Genomic DNA, 27,151 nt, shown 5'->3' on the forward strand with positions numbered 1-27,151 from the left:
AGAAAGTTTTAGAGATTCCATTTTAAATATGCTTTTTGATATCAACGAATGGTAATTGGTCTTCTTGAATTTATTGTGAGAGAAAGTTCATCATTTGTACTGTTTGCATAGTTTGCAATGTTTGCAATTTTCGTTCGGAATTTTAAATGGATTCTTGTTTCCATAGTTTGCACACCTTGGAAGATTTTCTTCCAGAATCCATCGAGGATTCATATCCGGAATCCGCCAAACATTCCAATCTGGACTCCGTGGCGAATTAGCATCCTGAATTCGCGGAGGATTTTCATCCGTAATCACTGGAGAATTCCTATCCATAATCCTTGGAGGATTCCTATCCAGATAATTCGTGGAGGATTTTCATCCGGAAACCATGAAGGATTCCTTTCTGGAATTCGTGAAGGATTCCAATTCGGAATCCGTGAAGGGCTCCCATCCGGAATGCAAGGATTCCCATCCCGGCATCTGTGAGAGATTCCAATCGGAAATCCGTGAAGTATTCTTCTTCTTCTTCTTATTGGCATTACATCCCCACCCTGGGACAGAGCCGCCTCGCAGCTTAGTGTTCATTGTGCACTTCCACAGTTAATAACTGCGAGGTTTCTAAGCCAGATTACCATTTTTGGATTCGTATATCATGAGGCTAACACGATGATACTTTTATGTCCAGGGAAGTAGAGACCTAGCCTAGACTGGCCCCGGGAATCGAACCCAGCCACCCTCAGCATGGTCTTGCTTTGTAGCCGCGCGTCTTGCCGCACGACTAAGGAGGGCCCCATCCGTGAAGGATACGTATCCGGAATCCGTGGGGAATTCTCTGGAGAGGATTCTCGTTCGGAATTCAGAAATTTGGCTTCCTGTCCAGAATCCAGATATGTTTTCCGTCCGGAACCGGGAAAAGATTCCTGTTCTAAATCCATAGAGGATTCCCGTCCGAAATCCGAAGAGAATTCCCTTCCGAAATCCAGAAAAGATCTCCGACTCAAATCCGGAAACGCCTCTCGTCCGGAACCCGGAAAGTATTCCAGACCGAAATCCGGAGAGGATTTCCGTTTGAAATTCAGAGAGCAATTTCGTCCACAATGCGGAGAGGATTCCATTTCGAAATCCGGAAAGGATTCTCATCCGAAATCCGAAGGACATTCCTATCCGGAACCAGAACAGGACTCCCGTTCAAAATACAGGATTCTCGTTCGGAATCTGAAAAGGATTCCCGTCTGAAATTCAGGAAGGATCTCCGACCAGAATCCGGAGTGGGTTCTCGTCCGAAATCCGAAGAGGATACCCGTCTGGAATCCAGAAAGGATCTCCGACCATAATCCGAAAAGGATACTCGTTCGAAATCATGGAAGGCTTCTTGTTCGGAATCTGAAAGGGATTTTCGTTCTGCAACCGGAAAAAAATTCTCAGTTCGGAATCTGGGAAGAATTCTCTATCGGAATCCTAAAATGATTCTCTTCCGGAATCCGGATAGTATTCATGTCGAATACAGGAGAGGGTTCTCGTCTGGAATCCGAGGAGGGGATTCCCGTCTGGATTCCGGAATGGATCTCCGACAGGAATCCGGAGTGGATCCTAGTCCAGAATCCGGAGAGGATTGCCGACTTAAATCCGGAAAGGGATCATTGTCCGGAACGGATCTCCGTTCGAAATCGAGAGGGGATTCTCGTCCGGAATCCGGAAAGGATTCCCGTCCAGAATCAGGAGGATGTTCTCGTCCGAAATTCGAAGAGGATACCCATCTGGAATCCAGAAAGGATCTCCGACCAGAATCCAAAAAGAATTCTCGACCGGAACTCGGAGACGAATTCCGACCGAAATCCGGAGTGGATCCTCGTCCGAAATCCGGAATAGAGCTCCATTCGGAATCCGGATAGCATTCTCGTACGGAATCCGGAAAAAAATCGTATGAAATCCGAAAAAGATTCTCGTTTGGAATGCGTAAGGAATACGGATAGGATTCCCGTCCAGAATCCGGATAGGACTCCCGTCCGGAAACCGGATAAGATGCCCGTCTGGAATCCGGATAGGATCCCCGTCCGAATCCGGATAGGATTTCCGCACGAAGTCCGGATAGGATTCCCGTCCGGACTGCGAAAAGTATTCCCACCCGGAATCCGGATAGGTTTCCCATCCGGAACCCGAATAGGTTTCCCATCCGGAATACGGAAAGGTTTCCCATCCAGAATCCGGATAGGTTTCCCATCCCGGATTCCGGATAGCTTTTTCATCCGGAATCCTCGTCCGGAATCCGGATAGGATTCCCGCCCGGAATCCGGATTAGATTCCCGCCCGGAGTCCGGATAGGAATCCCGTCCGAAATCTGGAGAGGATTCTCGTCAGGAATCTGGAGAGGATCCCTGTCCGGAATCCGGATAGGATTCTCGTCCGGAATCCGAATAGGATTATCGTCCGGAATCCGCCCGGAGTCCGGACAGGATATACGTCCGGATTCCAGATATGATTCTCATCCTGAATCTGGATAGGATCCTCGTCCAGAATACGGATAGGATTCCCGTCCGGAATCCAGATAGGATTCCCGCCCGGAATCCAGATAGGATTCTCGCCCAAAGTACGGATAAAATTCCCGTCTGGAATCCGCATAGGATTCCCGCGCGGAGTCCAGATAGGATTCCCATTCGGAATCCGGATAGGATTCTTGTTCGGAATCCGGATAGGATTCCCGTCCAGAATCCGGATAGGTTTTCTGTCCGGAATCCCGATTGGAGTCGGACACAGTCGGAATCCGCACAGGATTCGCATCCAGAATCCGAAAAGGATTCGCATCCAGAATCCGAAAAGAATTTCCATTCGGAATCCGGAAAGGATTTCCATCCGGAATCATGAAACGATTACCATCCGGAATCCGAAATCCGGAAAGGATTCCCCTCCGGAGTCCGGAAAGGATTCCCATCCGGAATCCGGAAAGGATTCCCATCCGGAATCCGGAAAGGATTCCCATCCGGAATCCGTAAAGGATTCCCGTGCGGAATCCGAAAAGGATTTCCGTTCGGAATCCGAAAAGGATTCTCGTCCGGAATCCGGAAAGGGTTCCCATTCGGAATCCGGAAAGGATTCAAATCCGGAATCCGGAAAGGATTCAAATCCGGAATCCGGAAAGGATTCCCATCCGAAATCCGGAAAAAAACCCGACCGGAATCCGGAAAGGATTCCCATTCGGAATCCGGAAAGGATTTCCATCCGGAATCCGGAAAGGATTTCCATCCGGAATCCAGAAAAGATTCCAGTGCGTAATCCGAAAAGGATTCGCGTCCGGAATCCGGAAAGGATTCCCATCCGGAATCCGTAAAGGATTCTCATCCGGAATCCGTAAAGGATTCTCATCCGGAATCCGGAAAGAATTCCCATCCGGAACCCGGAAAGGATTCCCATCCGGAACCCGGAAAGGATTCCCATCCGGAATCCGGAAAGGAATCCGGAAGGATTCCCATCCGGAATCCGGAAAGGATTCCCATCCGGAATCCGGAAAGGATTCCCATCCGGAATCCGGAAAGGTTTCTCATCCGGAATCCGGAAAGGATTCCCATCCGGAATCCGGAAAGGATTTCCATCCGGAATCCGGAAAGGATTCCCATCCGGAATCCGGGAAGGATTCCCATCCGGAATCCGGAAAGGATTCCCATCCGGAATCCGGAAAGGATTCCCGTCCGGAATCCGGAAAGGATTCCCATCCGGAATCCGGAAAGGATTCCCGTCCGGAATCCGGAAAGGATTCCCGTCCGGAATCCGGAAAGGATTCCCGTCCGGAATCCGGAAAGGATTCCCGTCCGGAATCCGGAAAGGATTCCCGTCCGGAATCCGGAAAGGATTCTCGTCCGGAATCCGGAAAAGATAACAGTGCGGAATCCGAAAAGGATTCCCGTTCGGAATCCGAAAAGGATTCGCGTCCGGAATCCGGAAAGGATTCCCATCCGGAATCCGTAAAGGATTCCCATCCGGAATCCGGAATCCGTCCGGAATCCAGAAAGGATTCCCGTCCGGAACCCGGAAAGGATTCCTATCCAAAATCTGAAAAGGATTCCCGTTCGGAACCCGAAAAGGATTCCCGTCCGGAATCCGGAAAGAATTCCCATCCGGAATCCGGAAAGGATTCCCATCCGAATCCGAAAAGGATTCCCGTCTGGAATCCGAAATGGATTCCATCTGGAATCTGAAAAGGATTCCCGTCCGGAATTCGAAAAGGATTCTCGTCCGGAATCCGGAAAGGATTCCCGTTCGGAATCCGGAAAGGATTCCCATCCGGAATCCGGAAAGGATTCCCATCCGGAATCCGGAAAGGATTCCCATCCGGAATCCGGAAAGGATTCCCATCCGGAATCCGGAAAGGATTCCCATCCGGAATCCGGAAAGGATTCCCATCCGGAATCCGGAAAGGATTCCCATCCGGAATCCGGCAAGGATTCCCATCCGGAATCCGGCAAGGATTCCCATCCGGAATCCGGCAAGGATTCCCATCCGGAATCCGGCAAGGATTCCCATCCGGAATCCGGCAAGGATTCCCATCCGGAATCCGGCAAGGATTCCCATCCGGAATCCGGAAAGGATTCCCATCCGGAATCCGGAAAGGATTCCCATCCGGAATCCGGAAAGGATTCCCATCCGGAATCCGGAAAGGATTCCCATCCGGAATCCGGAAAGGATTCCCGTCCGGAAAGGATTCCCATCCGGAATCCGGAAAGGATTCCCATCCGGAATCCGGAAAGGATTCCCGTCCGGAATCCGGAAAGAATTCCCATCCGGAATCCGGAAAGGATTCCCATCCGGAATCCGGAAAGGATTCCCATCCGGAATCCGGAAAGGATTTTCATCCGGAAAGGATTCCCATCCGGAAGGGATTCCCATCCGGAATCCGGAAAGGATTCCCATCCGGAATCCGGAAAGGATTCCCATCCGGAATCCGGAAAGGATTCCCATCCGGAATCCGGAAAGGATTCCCATCCGGAATCCGGAAAGGATTCCCATCCGGAATCCGGAAAGGATTCCCATCCGGAATCCGGAAAGGATTCCCATCCGGAATCCGGAAAGGATTCCCATCCGGAATCCGGAAAGGATTCCAATCCGGAATCCGGAAAGGATTCCCATCCGGAATCCGGAAAGGATTCCCATCCGGAATCCGGAAAGGATTCCCATCCAGAATCCGGAAAGGATTCCCATCCGGAATCCGGAAAGGATTCTCGACAGGAATCCATAAAAGATTCCCGTTTGGAATCCAGAAAAGATTCCCGTTTGGAATCTGGAAAAGATTTCCGTTCGCAATCCGGAAAGGATTTTCGTCCGGAATCCGGCAAGGATTCTTGTCCGGAATCCGGAAAGGATTCTTGTCCGGAATCCGGAAAGATTCTTGTCTGGAAACCGGAACGGATTCTCGACAGGAATCCAGAAAAGATTCTCGTTTGGAATCTAGAAAAGATTCCCGTCTGGAATTCAGATTCCCGCGCGGAGTCCAGATAGGATTCCCGTTCGGAATCCGGATAGGATTCTCGTTCGGAATCCGGATAGTATTCCCGTCCAGAATCCGGATAGGTTTTCTGTCCGGAATGCCGATTGGAGTCCCGGAATCCGCACAGGATTCGCATCCAGAATCCGAAAAGGATTCGCATCCAGAATTTGAAAAGAATTTCCATTCGGAATCCGGAAAGGATTCCCATCCGGAATCATGAAATGATTACCATCCGGAATCCGGAAAGGATTCCCATCCGGAATCCGGAAAGGATTCCCATCCGGAATCCGGAAAGGATTCCCATCCGGAATCCGGAAAGGATTCCCATCCGGAATCCGGAAAGGATTCTCATCCGGAATCCGGAAAGGATTCCCATCCGGAATCCGGAAAGGATTCCCATCCGGAAAGGATTCCCATCCGGAATCCGGAAAGGATTCCCATCCGTAATCCGGAAAGGATTCCCATCTGGAATCCGGAAAGGATTCCCATCCGGAATCCGGAAAGGATTCCCATCCGGAATCCGAAAAGGATTCCCATCCGGAATCCGGAAAGGATTCCCGTCCGGAAAGGATTCCCATCCGGAATCCGGAAAGGATTCCCATCCGGAATCCGGAAAGAATTCCTATCCGGAATCCGGAAAGGATTCCCATCCGGAATCCGGAAAGGATTCCCATCCGGAATCCGGAAAGGATTCCCATCCGGAATCCGGAAAGGATTCCCATCCAGAATCCGGAAAGTATTCCCATCCGGAATCCGGAAAGGATTCCCATCCGGAATCCGGAAAGGATTTCCATCCGGAATCCGGAAAGGTTTCTCATCCGGAATCCGGAAAGGATTCCCATCCGGAATCCGGAAAGGATTCCCATCCGGAATCCGGAAAGGATTCCCATCCGGAATCCGGAAAGGATTCCCATCCGGAATCCGGAAAGGATTCCCATCCGGAATCCGGAAAGGATTCCCATCCGGAATCCGGAAAGGATTCCCATCCGGAATCCGGAAAGGATTCCCATCCGAAATCCGGAAAGGATTCCCATCCGAAATCCGGAAAGGATTCCCATCCGAAATCCGGAAAGGATTCGCATCCGAAATCCGGAAAGGATTCGCATCCGGAACCTGGAAAGGATTCCCATCTGGAATCCGGAAAGGATTCCCATCCGGAATCCGAAAAGGATTCCCATCCGGAAAGGATTTCCGTCCGAAATGCGGAAAGGATTCCAGCCTGGAATACAGAAAGGATTCTCGACAGGAATCCATAAAAGATTCCCGTTTGGAAAGGATTTTCGTCCGGAATCCGGCAAGGATTCTTGTCCGGAATCCGGAAAGGATTCTTGTCTGGAATCCGGAACGGATTCTGGGCCGGAATCCGGAAAGGATTCTCGACAGGAATTCAGAAAAGATTCCCGTATGGAATCCAGAAAAGATTCCCGTCTGGAATCTGGAAAAGATTTCCGTTCGGAATCCGGAAAGGATTCCTGTCAAGAAACCGGAGAGAGTTTCCGTCCGAAACCGAGAGAGTCTTCACGTCCGGAATGCGAAAAGGATTACCGCACGGAAACCGGATAGGACTCCCGTCAAGAATTCAGAAAGGTTTCCTGTACGAAATTGTTCGAATGAATTAGTTGAATTAGAAATGAATTCCAGTAGGTTCAGATGTAGACAAATAGTAAACTTCTTTTAGGGAAACTTATGCAAATACGTTAATAAGGTGTTTGTCAATAAATCTTACAAAGAATTACTAATTTAGAAATGTATTGTTTCTTCTAAAAAAAATATTATTAAAACATTGAACGAATTTCTTACTGAATATTGGAATTTCTAATTGAATTGCTAGTTACAGGGCTGGTAGCGACGGATGGCGCTCAAAATAGTGACTTTAGTGACCAGAGCTGACGAAAAAAGGGACCAAATAGTTGCAAAAAAAAGTTACCAAATAGTACTTTTGGTTTCAGTTGCAAGTTCGATGAGACGAAATCAAGCGTTTTTGGGTCGAAGGTGAATCTTTTTTTTTCGTAATTTGTGGCGGAAAACATCTTTCACTCACCACTCTTTTCTCTTAGAACGAACTCAGAACCTCATGATAAATTTCTTTCAAAAAGCTCCAATCGCGGGAAGCACTGGTTCTGATGATGCATTTCAACTTGTTCTACACAGCAGTGAGGTCTGCAACACAAGATGAGCGAGAACAAAGCGAAAATCATCACTTCTCTGTGGGGCTGCCTATCCGAATCTGTTTTTTCGCACTTGTATACAAGTTTGATAAATTTGTTATCTATTTCTACAAACTCTGATTGCCCTCTCTTTTAAACCCACGGAAATTTTACTCAATATCAGTCAAAAGCAGGACTACTCAAAACTATGAGTAGTCTTGCGAGCAAATCAAATATTTACGCCACTGGAAGTGAGCGAAACATGGCTATCACTCATAAGACCTGTTTTTCTTCCCCGAAAAATGATTTCTCGGCGAAAATCTGCGTGAATGAGCATTCTCTTCTCGTGTCGTGAGAATGAGTGAAAATTACGACCACTGGTTTAGCCGAACATTTACCTAAGAAACGAACTCTACGATTTGTCATAGGTGTCACGCAAGTTTTTGGAATCTTTAGTGCGGAAGAAACAACAGTATGGATTGTTTTGGTAGAAAACGAAACAAAAAGATTGAAGATTCATGTACAACGAGCCTGGGCTTGCACGCTCGACCTCCTGCTTATAATGCAGGACCATGATCTCTGAACTTTTAATTTTTTTTTTCTCTAAAATACGCATATTTTCCGACTTGCTGTGCGTATTCATGAACGATTTTTGTTGTTTTCGACAACGCATGCAATTTTAAAAAATGGGGGGACTAGATTTCCTTTCTATGATATCTACTCAATAAATATTTTTTTAGAACGAACCCTTCATTACATCTGTTAAATCTACAAAAAATAAGCCGCTTGAGAACAATTTATATTTTCTTAAATTTTTTCGCCAATTTTTGTATCTCCTCATATTGAGGCAACAATTCAAAATCCAAATTTCCTGAAATTGTGGTAGAATGTTGGCATTTCTATCAGTGAAGATCATTTTTCATATTTATGGCTTATTGCTGTGAATAAATGATAACATTTGGTCATTATTGGGAGAAGTTGTTCAAATTTTGAATGGCCACTAAAAACATCTTTAGGAGGAACAAAACACAATAAATAATAGAGTAAATAAGGTTGTCATTCAAAAAAAATACTCGCCACATAACGATCATTTGTCTAGAGGATCTTTTATAAAATACGCTATAACAATACTACTTTAGTTCTCGATTAAACAGGGGAGAATCAAGCCTCCCAAGGAATCAAGTCTCCACGCCTTCCCCTACTGCATAGAGTTTGAGTTTTATGGCAGGTCTCCTGCTTGCACCTTCAATTATTTACTGGTGAAATGCTAATAAGAGCAGCGAGTTAAATGGCTGGCGAAGTTTCAGAGCGATAATTTTTCCAAGATTCGTTATTTCATTTCCACCATGACCAAAGCATCATCCGACGGATACATTAAGTTTTTTTTTAAACAGTGATAGTTTCAAAATTGTCGGAAATAGTGACTTTTTGCGAGAAAAAGTGACTTTAGTGACATGAGGACGAAAAAAGAGACTTTTTAGTGACATGCTCGAAAAAAGTGACCAAGTCACTAAAAAGTGACCCGCTACCGCTACCTGCCGAATTCATGGAGCATATTCCAAATTTTTCTCGATAATAGATAGACTCTTTTGAGAATAACTGACGGAATGACTGAAATGAACTAACGAATGAATTATTATATCAAATTTTGTTTGTTATGAAAATAGAATTGGAACTTAAATACCTTTCACATTGATTGTTCAAAACCTTTTTTAGCCGATATGCTGCATAAACATTCTTAAAGCACGCTAATCAATAATCCAATCCATTTTAGGCATCGGTATAGAAAACCTCACTAAGAAAATCCTGACTGAACTTCTAAATAAATTCTCCAACATATTCAATTTCTATACTCATCAACCACCAGCTAATCCAAGAGCAAGGGCCTATAAATGAACCATTTTATCGCCACTCGTAAATCAAATTTCCGCGCCATTAGAATGGCCAAAAGAGCAGTTTTCCGACTTCCTGCCACTAACTAATGACGCCAAAGAAGCGGAACAAGAAGAAAACTTCGCAGCGCGTAGTCGTCGTGTTCCTTCCTCTCACGGAGCTCCGACCCCAAATCATCATCACCATCCGTTCCGTTCGAGCGGAGCAGTAAAAGTCAAATAATCGAATACTCAATCAATCTAAGTCAACAGCAGCAGCAGTGCCGGTTGTTTGCTCTACACTCGGCTCTGGAAATCGGCTGGAAACTTTTACCCCGGCCAGTGTGGGTATGCTCAACTTCTTCCATCGCGCGAAGAGGTTGGAAGTCTATTTATAAACAAAACCGGTGAAAGTTGATCGAACTCTTTTACATATGTAAATGCGACTTCTTTAGATTCAATACCGTACCATTGAGTTACCAAGCAGGTCCGATTTAATGGCTCCGTATCAAGATTCTAATCAATCCTTTTATTTCGTGATTGTAGATGGGGGATGGGGGGCTATACTTCTGCCGTGTTCTTAACCGATATTAATTCCTCGAATTTGCATTTTCGATTTTTTCGGCAGGTCCTGGAGGAGCGGATTTACCACATCAACTACGCACCGGAAACGCCCGAGCCGTACTATCAGCCGACGGGGAAGGAGCTCCAGCCGCGGCCCGTGGGCGAGGAGAACGGCGTAATCGTGTTCAACTACAATCCGACCAGCGCGGTCCATTATGTAAGTCGAGCGTCGTCGTTGTCGGCGGCGGCGACGACGGCTTCCTCTGCTACATAGTTCCAGAAGTGTTTTCGTTTGTCGATTTGTGTGTGCTTGGATTGAGGCAATGGATTGCGGCGAAGCTAATTAAGGCTTGATTGGAAATTACTACTTTTGCTCGATATTTATTACGGCGTTTCAGTATGCTCTTATTCTTTCGACTAATTGTGATTCGACACTTGGATGCCACATCACCAGTTCTATTTCAACAAAAGCTAACGCATCACGGACGGAACCCAAAAACTAATCATTGTAAGGAATGTTCATCTTATCTTGGTTGTCCAGTAAGTCAATTTCAAGTGAGCTATGCTTTACCCACTACTAGGCAATTTGTTCGATACCCTTAAAAACAAAACTTATTCCCAACCATTAATCTAGCCACGGATTTATCCGTTGAATTTTTTTGAACTTGTTTTACTGTGTGCTTCATGATTTCCATGTGAGCCAAAGCAAGAACACATATTCTTGCTTACATTTGAATGTGAAAGAAAGTTGTTGCGAATTCCCGGAGAGAATCCCGGCAGGATTCGTGAGAGGAATCCGGAAGTATTGCGGAAAGAATCCCAACAGGATTCCGCAGAAAATTTTGGCATTATTGCAGAACAAATACCGGTAGAATTCCGAAGCAAATCCCGGTAAAACTCTCAAGGGAATCCCCGCAACAGGATTCCGCAAAGATATCCGACAGTTTACCCCACAAAATTCCGACAGACTTCCACGCGAAATTCTGACAGGATTCCGCACGAAATTCCGAGAGGATTCTACAGAGAATTGAGACAGGGTTCTTCAGAAAATTCCGGCAGGATTCCGAAGCGAATCTCAGTAGGATTCAGGAGATAATCCCGGAAAAATTCCGAAGGGAATCCCAGAAGGATTCCGGGAGAAAACCTTGTAGGACACGCAAGAGAATCCCAGTAGGATTCTGCAAGAAACTCCGGAAGGAATCCCGGCAGGATACGAAGGCAATCCCGACAGGATTCCGAAGGGAATCACGGCAGGATTCCGAAGAAAATCGCGACAGGATTTCGAATGAAATCCTGACCTGATTCCGAAGGGAATTCCGACCGGATTCCCAAGGGAATCCCGACCGGATTCCGAAGGGAATCCCGACCGAATTCCGAAGGGAATCCCGACCGGATTCCAAAGGGAATCCCGACCGGATTCCGAAGGGAATCCCGACCGGATTCCGAAGGGAATCCCGACCGGATTCCGAAGGGAATCCCGACCGAATTCCGAAGGGAATCCCGACCGGATTCCGAAGGGAATCCCGACCGGATTCCGCAGGGAATCTCGACTGGATTCCGTAGGGAATCCCGACCGTACTTCGCAGGGAATCCCGACCGGATTTCGAAGGGAATCCCGACCGGATTTCGAAGGGAATCCCGACCGGATTCCGAAGGGAATGCCAACCGGATTCCGAAGGGAATGCCAACCGGATTCCGAAGGGAATGCCAACCGGATTCCGAAGGGAATGCCAACCGGATTCCGAAGGGAATGCCAACCGGATTCCGAAGGGAATGCCAACCGGATTCCGAGGGGATTCCCGACCGGATTTCGAAGGGAATCCCGACCGGATTTCGAAGGGAATCCCGACCGGATTCAGAAGAGAATCCCGACCGAAGGGAATCCCGACCGGATTCCGAAGGGAATCCCGACCGGATTCCGAAGGGAATCTTGATAGAATTCCGAAGGGAATCTCGACCGGATTCCGAAGGGAATACCGACCGGATTCCAAAAGGAATCTCGACCGGATTCCGAAGGGAATCCCGACCGGATTCCGAAGGGAATCCCGACCGGATTCCGAAGGGAATCCCGACCGAATTCCGAAGGGAATCCCGACCGGATTCCAAAGGGAATACCGACCGGATTCCGAAGGGAATCCCGACCGGATTCCGAAGGGAATCCCGACCGGATTCCGAAAGGAATCCCGACCGGATTCCGAAAGGAATCCCGACCGGATTCCGAAGGGAATCCAGACCGGATTCCGAAGGGAATCCAGACCGAATTCCGAAGGAATCCTGACCGAATTCCGAAGGAATCCTGACCGGATTCCAAGGGAATCCCGACCTGATTTCGGAAGGAATCCGACCGGATTCCGAAGGGAATCCCGACCGGATTCCGAAGGGAATCCCGACCGGATTCCGAAGGGAATCCCGACCGGATTCCGAAGAGAATCCCGACCGGATTCCGAAGGGAATCCCGACCGGATTCCGAAGGGAATCCCGACCGGATTCCGAAGTGAATCTCGACTGGATTCCGAAGGTAATCCCGACCAGATTCCGAAGAGATTTCAGAAGAGAATCCCGACCGAAGGGAATCCCGACCGGATTCCGAAGGGAATCTTGATCGAATTCCGAAGGGAATCTCGACCGGATTCCGAAGGGAATCTTGATCGATATCTGAAGAGAATCCCGACCGGATTCCGAAGGCAATCCCGACACGATTCCGAAGGGAATCCCGACCGGATTCCGAAGGGAATCCCGACAGGGTTCAGAAGGGAATCCCGACCGAATTCCGAAGGGAATCCCGACCGGATTCCAATGGGAATCCCAACCGGATTCCGAACGGAATCCCGACCGGATTCCGAAGGGAATCCCAACCGAATTCCGAAGGGAATCCCTACCGGATTCCGAAGGGAATCCCGACCGGATTCCGAAGGGAATCCCGACCGGATTCCGAAGGGAATCCCGACAGGGTTCAGAAGGGAATCCCGACCGAATTCCGAAGGGAATTCCGACCGGATTCCGAAGGGAATCCCGACCGGATTCCGAAGAGAATCCCGACCGGATTCCGAAGGGAATCCCAACCGGATACCGAAGGGAGTCCCGACCGGATACCGAAGGGAATCCCGACCGGATTCCGAAGGGAATCCCGACCGGATTCCGAAGGGAATCCCGACAGGGTTCAGAAGGGAATCCCGACCGAGTTCCGAAGGGAATCCAGACCGGATTCCGAAGGGAATCCCGACCGGATTCCGAAGGGAATCCCGACCGGATTCCGAAGGGAATCCCGACCGGATTCCGAAGGGAATCCCGACCGGATTCCGAAGAGAATCCCGACCGGATTCCGAAGGGAATCCCGACCGGATTCCGAAGGGAATCCCGACCGGATTCCGAAGGGAATCCCGACCGGATTCCGAAGGGAATCCCGACCCGATTCCGAAGGGAATAACGACAGTTAACTTCAAAATTCTTTTGGATAGGATTAATTTTTTTTTAATGTAAAATATTGCATTTTATTTTGATTGTTTAGTAAGGGGCGCTCACTAATGGTTTCGCCAAAGGCGCTAGTATTCCATGCTACGGCTCTGAACACAATATATAAATGTTCAACCGAATTTTTACAACCTTCACAAAAAAAATATATACATGGTCGTAAGAATAAGATTATACTGCTTCGAGATAGTAAAAAACCAAAATAAAAAATTGCACAACCAAAACACACTGCAATTGTTCTGTTCAGCATGACAAACGCTGTGCGAGTTGGTGGCTTTGTTGTTGTTATGATTGTGACCTATGTGCTCTGCTCGCCAAAACCAAACATGCCTCCGCTATCCGTCGGACCCCGAAGTGACCGATTAAAATGCCCATTTTCGTTGTTTGTATTACCACTGTTTCGTGAGCCATTCTCTGATGCGAGTCTTTCTTTTGCTACGCTTCTTCACACTAACATAAAACACTCGTTCAAACACCGCCCTAAAATTAAGAGTAGAACAGTGATAGCTCTTCGAACTCCCCGAGTCACTCGCCAACCTCTCCACCACGACTAACTTCAGAAAAGCTTCACAACCGATGCCTCAAGCTAACCCGATCCACCACCGAAACCTATGCTTTCGAATCTCGAGCTAATCGGACGCAATTTCTAGACGATGAAACTGACCATGACGATGATTCGGATGCGAGTAACGGTTTTCCATCCGGGCAGGCTCGCTTCTACAGCAGTCCGGTGCTGGATCTCGACGATGATTCCAACTGGCGCTACTTCGGGTACAGCGATGAGGACAACGGAGGCGGGTCCTCCGACGAGGAATTGGTAAACAACGGGGTGCTACGGTACGGTCGCAACGAATTCGACACAAACCTAAACTACGATCAGATCAATGCCGAGTCCGAAATCTTCACCAGGGAACAGCTGAGGACAATGGCTTTGGAACAGCCTTGTCCTGAGCCTCTGCGTCAGACGAAAACCTCGGAGTCGTCTGGTAAAGACGACGAAGAGGACGATGACGATGATCAGGATCAAAAACAGGGCGGTGACCGAACGTCACCTCACATAGCTAACCCTAACGGTGGTTGCAAGACGTCCAGTACGGCAAACTTCTACGCCAGTGACCCCGAATCCGATAACGACTCGGAGGGCGAGCAGAGCAAGCACGAAATCCAATCGGCACCAACACTGCTGCACCTCAACCCCACAGCAGCCACACTGCACAGCAACAATCCACTCGACACCGACACACACTCGTCAACCGATGAAGGTTCATCACCGACTGCTTCCGTTCCACAGTTTAGCCGCTCGACGGTGGGCGGCTCCAAAGCCCAACCGACGGCCCACCCGAACTCGTTCGATCCGGACGATCTGGTGTTCGAGTCCCGGTTCGAGAGCGGGAACCTCGGTCGGGCGATCAAAATCACTCCAACGTACTACGAGCTGTACCTCCGGCCGGACATGTACACCAACCGGCACACGCAGTGGTTCTACTTCCGGGTGAAGAACACCAAAGCCAAGATGGTCTATCGGTAAGTCAGTCTAATGATTTCTGTCAGTTATTTCAGCCTGTTTGGAATCGCCAAAATCGAATGGCACAGATCCGGCGGAGGACGTCACGTTTGCGAATGAAAGCGAAAGGCAGCAGCACACGGCCCACCATCATCGGTCGGCTACTCACTCAACAAGTGGTTCAGTTTTTTGCTCATTATTTAACCAGAGTTTGTTTTTGCGCTAAATCTATGAGAGACAGCTACACGCGATGCTCGTTATTTGAAACAAACATCGCCGCAAACGCGCGCGCGTTTTTCAAGAGGGGGTGTGCGCGATGCTAAATGTGGGAACGAACATGGCGAAAGGTAATTCGCTAATTGTTGGACATTTGATTAATTTTGACATTCGGAAAGGTCAGATTTAAGGAAATGCAGATATGTTAGCGTGGTTTGCGCTTGGCACATGAGTTTAATTTGTTTGAGCGTTTTGAACCTAGGCTAGTTTGTAACGCAGCGTTATTCGATTCGATCTTTTCATCCGTAACAAGTCAACTGTTTGTTCGAATTATCATCAACCAATACGTCCAACAATCTAACAATGTACCTTAGTAGGAAAACAACATTTTGGACAACAGGCCGCAGGTCGGTCGAGTTAAGAAAGCAGACGCTATTTATAGGATGCAAAATTATGCGTTTTTGCCGGTTGGTCATCTGCCCCGTCATTTTTCTTCTGTCGACAACGACGACGACGGTTATTCTCGGTACCAACGCATCTCCTTGCGCCGGCTACCCCAAGTCTGTGCCCATCCACTTTCTTTACGGTTTGTTTTTGTTTTCGTGGTTTTTTCTTCTCATTGGTGTGGTGTGGAAGAAAACTTCATTCGTATTTTGGAAAACAGTAGAATATGAGCTGAATAATGTAAAATGATTTAGATTAGTGGAAAGACAGCTGCGTACAATTTATGAGATTAATTTTATTACCCATGCCAAATGGCTGTTCTGATCACATGAAAACTTTGCTCGAGTATGCTTGATCCGGTGGCTTTGATAAGATTTTCAATAAGAAAATTATTTTGAGCTTTTTAGTGGAATGTCTTCACTTGTCATAAGACGAGTTAGTACAATCCCATTGAATTCCACCACTTAATTGTATCTTGACAGATACGTATTTCGACCTCAAATGTAAGGCCGTCTTCAGTGTCTTGTACTTGACTCGACTTCGTCGAGTCGAGTCAAGTACAAGACACTGAAGACGGCCTTACATTTGAGGTCGAAATACGTATCTGTCAAGATACAATTAAGTGGTGGAATTCAATGGGATTGTACTAACTCGTCTTATGAAAAGATTTTCAATCATTTTCAAACTGAATGCAATTTTGTGGTAAATTATTACAATTATGTATCTAGCAAATTAAAAGTTGTCACACAGAATACTGTTTTCATGCAGACTATGATGATGAGCACCAGTAAAGCCTGTCCACGTTAAATTTCGGACACTAAGACAATGTCTAATTGATTTGTAGCCATTTTATCAATTTGGACGAGAATGAAAACATGTTGAAAGCATCACGTAAAGCGGAAAGATTCATCTGTCATGTAAATTGATCTTCTCGGTGGCTTGTTAAAATTTTAAAAAATCGCATTGTATGATGGGTGTCCGAAATTTAACGTGGACAGGCTTTAGTCGTTACATGTTTTCCACTGATACACACCACGCTTCACTAGCGTACGGCAGCACACATCCCAAGTAACATTTAAAGTTTTATTCCGCTCTAGGAATGGTTTTCAAGATCGAATTACAAGAACTGACAATAAAACCCATTACCACAGGATTACCTTCTGATGACCACTATAAGAGTAAGATATGTCCAAATGGCCCTCTATAACCACTATAAACCTCTTATAAGAATATATAAAAATCTGTTTCAAGCCGTCCGCAAAAAAGGGAATTTGGCTGCGGCAGCTGTCAAAAACGTTGCTTTAGAAAAAGAGAAGCAAATAATAACAAACTAAAGTGTTGATGAAAATCATGATGAGAATGACTACAAATAAATACTTTTTCAAGTTTTTTTTCAATGTACTTTCATGGAAATGAGGTGCGCGCTCGATTTCATGGTGAAAGCTAGTGTAAAAATGAAATTAAGCATTACGCGCCCGCAAAATAATATAGTTTTGGGCAGTAAATTAAAAATTATTATAGCATAAATAACGTAAATCTTCACTAAATTTATTGATATTACACCCAAATATGTTTGTCTTTTATATCTTTTAGCAAAAACGTGTATTTTTCGGCGAAAACACCGTCTAATCATAAATTCCAGTGATAAATTTCACTGACTTGAAGATGGTTCTCCATTTCCAATATGGAAATGATTTCATAGATTTCGATTAGAAAAATGTTGCTCTTATTAAACACCGTTGCATTGCAATGTAAATATTCTTATTGGGGTTACTCATTTGACCACATTACGACCCAAAATTATGGCTTTGATCAAGCTTTGGAAATTGGACTTATTGCTCTTCGTTACAACCGTAGAGCTGCTAACAAGACCAGTCGGCATTTGACGTTTGAAGCTTTTCGAGCAGATTTATTAGAGGTTTATTGATAGCAATAAGATCGTTAATAAATCTGAGCAACTAGCCATGGTGACTGCTGTCATAAATCCGCTATAAGAATTAAATAAATCTAACAAGCATGAAAATTGTTACTTGGGATAGAGCTCATATTGCAATGAGAAACTCGGGTTTTGTTGTGTTGACTAAGACGATCTCCACCAGTGCGTAAATAAAGCCAAAATAGCAACCTCTATCATGACACGAACTCGCACCGGTCGTTGATAAACGGGTTTCGGAAATGTAAACGCAACCTTCGGTGAATAGCGAGTTGGCAAATTTGGCGACCCGCTCCAACCGTTGCCAAACCATCACACGGAAATATAAAGTAACCCATAAATAAAAAATCTGCCGTCTGCTGAAAAATTGTTCGGATACTCATCATCAAAACAATTGTGATGGAGGTCAGTTTAGTTTGGATTTCAACTCATTGGCGGCGCTAGTGCATATGAAATAACCTGATAGAAAAGATATTTTAGTTACTAGGTAAACGTTTGAGGTTTTGGCTTTCAGTCTTTTGGGATCAAAAACGGGGTTTTATGTTTTCATCCGACGTTTCGGACACATGTATTGTGCCTTTTTCAAGGAGTCTGTGGACAATGAATATGTTTATGTTGTGTTTATGTTTTATGCTTAGTGTACTTACTAACTATGTTCCGTTTTGTTGTCACATTAGCCCTCAGCATAGGACCTATTTGTCACCACAATTCGCTACAACAGGAAAAACAACGTTATCCGGAGCACTCTCTGTGTAGACGGTCAATTTTGCATCAATTAAACTTACTTTGCCCTGTCTTGTATGAGGTAGGACGTAAATTTGAATAGACCCGGCTCACATAAACTTTTGGTGCACCTTTTTATTTGGCGCCACTTTTACTCTGGTTGTGTCGAATTGTGTTGTGATGGCTGTCCTATCTGTTGATCGGCTCTACCACATCTATTGTTTTTCAATGTATGTAGTATGCCGGCGTACAATACTACTCAAATTGTCTGTGTCTGTACGTTTATTGACTGTGTGTTGTGTGTTTACAATGTGACAAGTTTCGAGAATGTGTAAATTTTGTTTCTTAAAACTAGAGTCTAATATTTGTGTGTGCGGTCGAATGCAAAGGCGTGTTGGTTGACGATGGAGTGATCGAGTAGCGCTGTTCGTTCCCGAAGCATAGCTAACTCTTGGTCTTCCGCAGTTTTGCCTTGATCCCACAAGCTTTGCAGTCTGTTGGAACAGGAGCGGTGGCTGGAAATCCTCGTTTTCAGTTTGTTTGACGTCATACCTACGTAGCACGCTGGGCAACTTTCGCATGGGATCCTGTAAATCACATTCGACCGGTCGCCTTGGTCTACTACATCTTTTACCGGCGGCAGCATCTTTCCGAAACGGTTTTTGCGTTCTTTATGTGCTGATGGTGACGTTCGGATAGTCTTTTTTCAAACTTTTTTGAATTTTGTTTGATAGCTGTCCGACGTGTACCATCGACCGATACACTGTGTCTTCGTTTGGCCTGACGTCATCATTGGTAGTGACTTGTCGTTCTCTCGATCGATCAACCAGGCGGTTTATTACACGTGCGGGGTAATCGTTCAGCTTGAGTTGGGAGAAAATTATGTTTTTGGTGGTTCTTGTATCTAGGTTGGTGGAGAAATCCATCACTCGTTGAATGAAGTTTGTGGCGACGTTTACTTTGAGCCTTAAACTGTGTTCCGAGTAGTAGTTAATGAAACGACCGGAAGCTATTGGTTTCATGTACCACTCGGTTTTAACTGTCTGGTCATTTTGACGTGCCAGCAGCAAGTCTAAAAACGGAATTCGACCATCTTTCTCTACCTCCACGGTGAACTGTATTTTCTTGTGATATTGGTTGAAAATTTCAATTACCTCATCATTTTTCTCTTGGGGTACCGACAGTATCAAGTCATCCACATACTTCTTCAGTACTGGTATTGGGAAGCTGATTCGTTTTGTGACGGTATCCATTAATGTTTCCATTACCAGATCCGCGATTGTGGGTGACAGCGGATTACCCATCGCTGTCCCAAACACTTGTTGGAAGAATTGTCCTTTAAACTGGAAGTAACTGCAGTCTATACAGAACTCAGTGATCTCAAGGAACAAATCCAAGTTGATGTCGGTGTTTTGTTTTATGTTGACCCAGTTGTTGATGACGTCACGAAGAACCAAATCTACCGCTGCGCCCAGTGGTACCGTGCATGACGTCACCGTCGTACACACTGTCACAGTTCGTGGGGAAAATAATCCAGAAGTCCATTGATGGCAGATACAACGTAACGAATTCGTTCTCGTTCTGCCAATATATAAACAGCATACAGCTTCCCCCTGGATATGTTCTCATCTCCCTAGATGTAGTGTCACTATTCACCTGCATCCCGAAAGATTTGGTTCTTCGTGACGTCATCAACAACTGGGTCAACATAAAACAAAACACCGACATCAACTTGGATTTGTTCCTTGAGATCACTGAGTTCTGTATAGACTGCAGTTACTTCCAGTTTAAAGGACAATTCTTCCAACAAGTGTTTGGGACAGCGATGGGTAATCCGCTGTCACCCACAATCGCGGATCTGGTAATGGAAACATTAATGGATACCGTCACAAAACGAATCAGCTTCCCAATACCAGTACTGAAGAAGTATGTGGATGACTTGATACTGTCGGTACCCCAAGAGAAAATTGATGAGGTAATTGAAATTTTCAACCAATATCACCCGAAAATACAGTTCACCGTGAAGGTGGAGAAAGATGGTCGAATTCCGTTTTTAGACTTGCTGCTGGTACGTCAAAACGACCAGACAGTTAAAACCGAGTGGTACATGAAACCAATAGCCTCCGGTCGTTTCATTAACTACCACTCGGAACACAGTTTAAGGCTCAAAGTGAACGTCGCCACAAACTTCATTCACCGAGTGATGGATTTCTCCACCAACCTAGATACAAGAACCACCAAAAACATAATTTTCTCCCAACTCAAGCTGAACGATTACCCCGCACGTGTAATAAACCGCCTGGTTGATCGATCGAGAGAACGACAAGTCACTACCAATGATGACGTCAGGCCAAACGAAGACACAGTGTATCGGTCGATGGTACACGTCGGACAGCTATCAAACAAAATTCAAAAAAGTTTGAAAAAAGACTATCCGAACGTCACCATCAGCACAAAGAACGCAAAAACCGTCGGAAAGATGCTGCCGCCGGTAAAAGATGTAGTAGACCAAGGCGACCGGTCGAATGTGATTTACAGGATCCCATGCGAAAGTTGCCCAGCGTGCTACGTAGGTATGACGTCAAACAAACTGAAAACGAGGATTTCCAGCCACCGCTCCTGTTCCAACAGACTGCAAAGCTTGTGGGATCAAGGCAAAACTGCGGAAGACCAAGAGTTAGCTATGCTTCGGAACGAACAGCGCTACTCGATCACTCCATCGTCAACCAACACGCCTTTGCATTCGACCGCACACAAATATTAGACTCTAGTTTTAAGAAACAAAATTTTCACATTCTCGATACATGTCACATTGTAAACACACAACACAAATGCCAATAAACGTACAGACACAGACAATCTGAGCACTACGTACGCTGGCATACTACATATATACATTGAAGAACAATAAATGTAGTAGAGCTGATCAACAGATAGGACAGCCATCACAACACAATCCGACACAACCAGAGTAAAAGTGGCGCCAAACAGAAAAGTGCACCAAAAAGTTTCTGCGAGCCGGGTCAATTCAAATTTTCCGCCCTACCTCACACAAGACAGGGCAAAGTAAGTTTAATTGATCTAAAAATGACCGCCTACACAGTGAGTGCTCCGGATAACGTTGTTTCTCTCGTTGTAACGAATTGTGGTGACAAATAGGTCCTATGCTGAGGGCTAATGTGACAATAAAACGGATCATAGTTAGTAAGTACACTAAGCATAAAAACATAAACACAACATAAACACATTCATTGTCCACAGACTCCTTGAAAAAGGCACAATACATGTGTCCGAAACGTCGGATGAAAACATAAAACCCCGTTTTTGATCCCAAAAGACTGAAAGCCAAAACCTCAAACGTCGCCATCTTAGTCGAATCAATTAAGAAAGTTACTAGGTAAAGATTGTCGCTTCGGTTCCCTTTGTTCTGCTGTCCGGAACATGTTGGGTACCAAGCTGTCAAATCGTATGGATTTTCCTTCTTTGACATTTAGCTCCCCTATCCTTGCCAGCAAAAGATGTTCCGGACAGCGACGACAGCGACGATCTTTATCTGGTAACTAAAATATCTTGTCCTGATTGGTTAGATATCTCGAAATCTGGAATTTTTAGAATATTGGCGTCTTCTACAAAGTTGTTCGGGAGGTCAAAACCAGCATGACGAAAACAAGTTTAATTTGAAATACAACCGTTTGGCGGCGCTAGTGAATTGGAAATAACCTAAAAGGTTAGATATTTCGATAGTTGAAATCTTAAGAATATTGCCGTCTTCTACAAAATTGTTCGGATGATTAAAACCATCATGACGAAAGCAAGTTTAGTTAATAATACAACCGCTTGGCGGCGCTAGTGTATTGGAAATAACCTGATAGGTCAGGTATGTATTTTTAGAATATTGCCGCCTTCTACAAAGTTGTTCGGGTGGTCAAAACCATTATGACCAACGCAGGTTTAGATTGAGATATAACCGCTTGGTGGCGCTAGTGTATAAGAAATAACCTGCTAGGTTAGATATTTCGAAAACTGAAATTTTTAGAATATTGCCGTATTCCACAAAGTTGTTCGGGTGGTGAAAACCGTCATGATGCAAGCAAGTTTAGTTTTAAACACAATCGCTTAGCGGCGCTAGTGTATAAGAAATAAACTGATAGGTTAAATATCTCAAAATCTGGAATTTTCAGAATATTGCCGTATTCTACAAAGTAACTTGCCATAAGACGAGTTCGTACAATTCCATTCAATTCCACCCCTTGGTTGTACCTTTGACAGAAACTACAGTAAGACCATCTTCAGTGTATCGTACTTGACTTGATTCGACTCAACTAGAGCGTCAATGAGTATTGCGGTTTCAAACTAAACTTCTGGTTTTGAGTACCCTTTTAAATCTTACATAATAATCAACCTAACAGATAATTCGGATAACTTTGTAGAAGATCGCCACTTTCTAACTCTAACGGATTTAGAAATATTTAAGGAAGAACACGTCACGATATGGACATACCTCCATGAGTGGTAGTGCGAATTCCGCATAAACCTGCCGATCGATAGAACTAAATGTAAAACAGAACAGCACATGGGGAGATCGTTGCCTGGATCTTTTTGCCTGTCTTGGCACGGTGGTTTCCATACCACTAACCAAGCCGTCCACAACCAGGGCGTTAGGCAAAAAGATTCACGCTTCGATTGTTTGCTGTTCAATAGATGGTCTTCTTTTCTCCCTTTCACCCTCTATCGTTTCATACTTGTTCGAGCCCTAGCGAACGGCTTCCAATCTAATGATTTTAAATTATCTTTCGATTATCTACTCCCTCATACTTTGAGTAGAAATGACCGATAAAGTCGATAAACAAATCATTCACCACAATTACGGTCGTAAAAGCTGTTTCAATTATGAAATATTTAACCTAACAGGTTATTTCTCATACACTAGCGCCGCTATGCGTATGAATTCTAAACTAAACTAGTCTCCATCATAAATGTTATGGCTACCCGAACAACTTTGTAGAAGACAAAATCTTTCTAAGTCTTATAGATCTCGAGATATCCACCTCACTACATGATTGCATATAAGCTAGCGCCACCTAGCAGATGTGTGTCTAGCTAATCTGATAATCACAAAATGCATTACGCACATATTTATATTACAAAAGTTGGAGCGCGTTCTGAAAGATTTGAAAATAAATAATATTTTTTTTCCTGATTTTATTTATTTCCGTGTTTGCCTCAATAGCAACCGGATATTCACCACCGGTGTGAAGCAATGAGAATAAATAGAAGGTGAGGAAGAAGATCAAATGCAAATGTATTAGTGGATGATGGAAAATGTAAACAGCAAATGGTGACGTACATATTTGCACGGCTTCTTATGGGAGCTCGTTCGAATGGAGTAGTGAAAGCTTTTCCGCCATACACAAAAGGCACGCACACAATATATGGATTTCCATACCTTAGTATTTATTTACATTGGGTGTGAAGCATGATTGCACTTCAACAACCTTGATAGAAACAGCCGGTGCGAGAACAAGTGCATAAATAAAATATGAACGCATTTCGTTCCTATACTAGACACTCATTTGGATACACATCGGTGGGGATCGTCTAATCTGCCAGTTTTTCCGTATGTTACTGAAACTCACAAAGGAATCCCTTGTCTTCTTGATCTATCTTTGTCGATTTCGGTCCAGCCGTCTGACACAATTTGGCCCAAATATTGGAAGCTTTCTGATTTTCCACTGATTGCCCGGTTATTGTAAAGCTTTAACGGATTGCTGTTTTAACATCCCAGGCGATTTGGTTGTCGTTAATGTTTGAGCCTGCCGATAGGGAGCGTTCAGCAGGATCGTTGTGTTTGTTCCGCACATAAGAGCGCCATTGGGTAAGGAGGAAACGATCATTTCGAATCTATTTATCAGTCTATTGATTTTTTTTTCATCAACAGAATGATAGTCCCAACTGTAAAACATTATTAGTTATTATTTATTCAGACAAAGACCCCTCCGTTCCTGCAGTGCATAAAAGCCGCCTCCATTCAGCTCGGTTCATGACTGCACGTCTATGAAGGATCCGAAAATCGTCATCCACCAGATCCATCCACATTACTCGGAAGGGAATCCAAACAAGTTTCTGAAAAAAAATCCGATCGGGATTTCGAAAAAAAATAGGTTAAGGATACCGAAGGGAATCCGGTTAAGGATACCGAAGGGAATCCGGTTAAGGATTCCGAAGGAAAAACGGTTGAGGATTCCGAAGGAAATCCGGTTAAGGATTCCGAAGAGAATCCGGTTAGGGATTCCGAAGGGAATCCGGTTAAGGATTCCGAAGGGAATCCGGTTAAGGATTCCGAAGGGAATCCGGTTAAGGATTCCGAAGGGAATCCGGTTAAGGATACCGAAGGGAATCAAATTAAGGATTCCGAAGGGAATTCAGTTAAGGATTCCGAAGGTAATCCGGTTAAGGATTCCGAAGGAAATCCGGTTAAATATTCCGAAGGAAATCCGACAAGGATTTCGAAGAGAATCCGACAAGCATTCCAAAGGGAATCCGGTTAAGGATTCCGAAGGGAATCCGGTTAAGGATTCCGAAGGGAACCCGGTTAAGGATTCCGAAGGGAACCCGGTTGAGGATTCCGAAGGGAATCCGGTTAAGGATTCCGAAGGGAATCCGGTTAAGGATTCCGAAGGGAATCCGGTTAAGGATGCCGAAGGGAATCCGGTTAAGGATGCCGAAGGGAATCCGGTTAAGGATTCCGAAGGGAATCCGGTTAAGGATTCCGAAGTGAATCCGGTTAAGGATGCCGAAGGGAATCCGGTTAAGGATTCCAAAGGAAATCCGATTAAGGATTCCGAAGGGAATCCGGTTGAGGATTCCGAAGGGAATCCGGTTAAGGATTCCGAAGGGAATCCGGTTAAGGATTCCGAAGGGTATCCGATTAAGGATTCCGAAAGAAATCCTACAAGGATTCCGAAGGGAATCCGGTTAAGGATTCCGAAGGAAATCCGGTTAAGGATTCCGAAGGAAATCCGGTTAAGGATTCCGAAGGGAATTCGGTTAAGGATTCCGAAAGAAATCCGACCAGGATGTCGAAGGAAATCCGACCAGGATTTCGAAGGAAATCCGACAAGAATTCCGAAGGATTCCGAAGGAAATTCAACAAGGATTCCGAAAGAAAAGCGACAAGGAATCCGAAGAAAATTCGACAAGAATTCCGAAGAAAATCCGACAAGAATTCCAAAGGGAATGCGACAAGGATTTCGAAGGGAATCCGACAAGGATTCCGAAGGGATTCTGCCAAGGATTCCGAAACGAATCCGACAAGGATTCCGAAGGGAATCCGACAAGGATTCCGAAGGAAATCCGACAAGGATTCCGAAGGGAATCCAATAAGGATTTTGAAAGGAATTCGACAAGGATTTCGAAGGGAATCCGACAAGGATTCCGAAGGGATTCCGGCAAAGATTCCGAAGGGAATTCGACAATGATTCCGAAGGGAATCCGACAAGATATCCGAAGGGAATCCGACAAGGATTCCGAAAGGAATCCGACAAGTATTCCGAAGGGAATCCGACAAGGATTCCGAAGGGAATCCGACAAGGATTCCGAAGGGTATTCGGTTAAGGATTCCGAAGGGAATTCGGTTAAGGATTCCGAAGGTAATCCGGTTAAGGATTCCGAAGGGAATCCGGTTAAATATTCCGAAGGGAATCCGGTTAAATATTCCGAAAGAAATCCGACAAGGATTTCGAAGAGAATCCGACAAGGATTCCAAAGGGAATCCGGTTAATGATTCCGAAGGGAATTCGGTTAAGGATTCCAAAGGGAATCCGGTTAAGGATTCCGAAGGGAATCCGGTTAAGGATTCCGAAGGGAATCCGGTTAAGCATTCCGAAGGGAATCCGGTTAAGGATTCCGAAGGGAATTCGGTTAAGGATTCCGAAGGGAATCCGGTTAGGATTCCGAAGGGAATCCGGTTGAGGATTCCGAAAGGAATCCGGTTGAGGATTCCGAAGGGAATCCGGTTGAGGATTCCGAAGGGAATCCGGTTGAGGATTCCGAAGGGAATCCGGTTGAGGATTCCGAAGGGAATCCGGTTGAGGATTCCGAAGGGAATCCGGTTGAGGATTCCGAAGGGAATCCGGTTGAGGATTCCGAAGGGAATCCGGTTGAGGATTCCGAAGGGAATCCGGTTAAGGATTCCGAAGGGAATCCGGTTAAGGATTCCGAAGGGTATCTGATTAAGGATTCCGAAAGGAATCCTAGAAGGATTCCGAAGGGAATCCGGTTAGGATTCCGAAGGGAATCCGGTTAGGATTCCGAAGGGAATCCGGTTAGGATTCCGAAGGGAATCCGGTTAGGATTCCGAAGGGAATCCGGTTAGGATTCCGAAGGGAATCCGGTTAGGATTCCGAAGGGAATCCGGTTAGGATTCCGAAAAAAATCCGACCAGGATGTCGAAGGAAATCCGACCAGGATTTCGAAGGAAATGCGACCAGGATTCCGAAGGAAAAGCGACAAGAATTCCGAACGGAATCCGACAAGGATTCCGAAGGAAATCTGACAATGATTCCGAAGGAAATTCGACAAGGATTCCGAAGGAAAAGCGACAAGCATTCCGAAGGGAATCCAACAAGGATTCTGAAGGGAATCCGACAAGTATTCCGAAGGGAATCCGACAAGTATTCCAAAGTGAGTCCGACAAGGATTCCGAAAGGAATCCGACAGTGATTCCGAAGGGAATCCGACAAGGACTCCGAAGGGAATCCGACAAGGATTCCGAAGGGAATCCGGCAAGGATTCCGAAGGGAATCCGACAAGGATTCCGAA

The 27,151-nt window shown here is 45.4% G+C and overlaps 2 protein-coding genes across 7 annotated transcripts in view; one reads left to right on the top strand and one right to left on the bottom strand.

Moving 5' to 3' along the window:
- LOC134207793 (glutamine-dependent NAD(+) synthetase) overlaps positions 1-27,151 on the bottom strand; it is a 363,415-nt gene that overhangs the window by 225,770 nt on the left and 110,494 nt on the right. The window lies entirely within an intron of this gene.
- The window catches only part of LOC134207791 (cytosolic carboxypeptidase 2-like), a 277,167-nt gene that overhangs the window by 138,906 nt on the left and 111,110 nt on the right, over positions 1-27,151 (top strand). For 2 of the 5 annotated variants that reach the window (XM_062683701.1, XM_062683700.1), the window contains exons 3-4: positions 10,105-10,257; positions 14,221-15,035. In XM_062683701.1, the coding sequence (XP_062539685.1) occupies positions 10,105-10,257; positions 14,221-15,035 (968 nt within the window). Of the gene's footprint in view, positions 1-10,104; positions 10,258-14,161; positions 15,036-27,151 lie in introns of all 5 variants that reach the window. The other 3 variants (XM_062683702.1, XM_062683703.1, XM_062683704.1) reach the window with 2 other exon arrangements.

This window comes from Armigeres subalbatus, chromosome 1, assembly GCF_024139115.2.
Source record: "Armigeres subalbatus isolate Guangzhou_Male chromosome 1, GZ_Asu_2, whole genome shotgun sequence".
In the NCBI taxonomy this organism is placed as follows: domain Eukaryota; kingdom Metazoa; phylum Arthropoda; class Insecta; order Diptera; family Culicidae; genus Armigeres; species Armigeres subalbatus.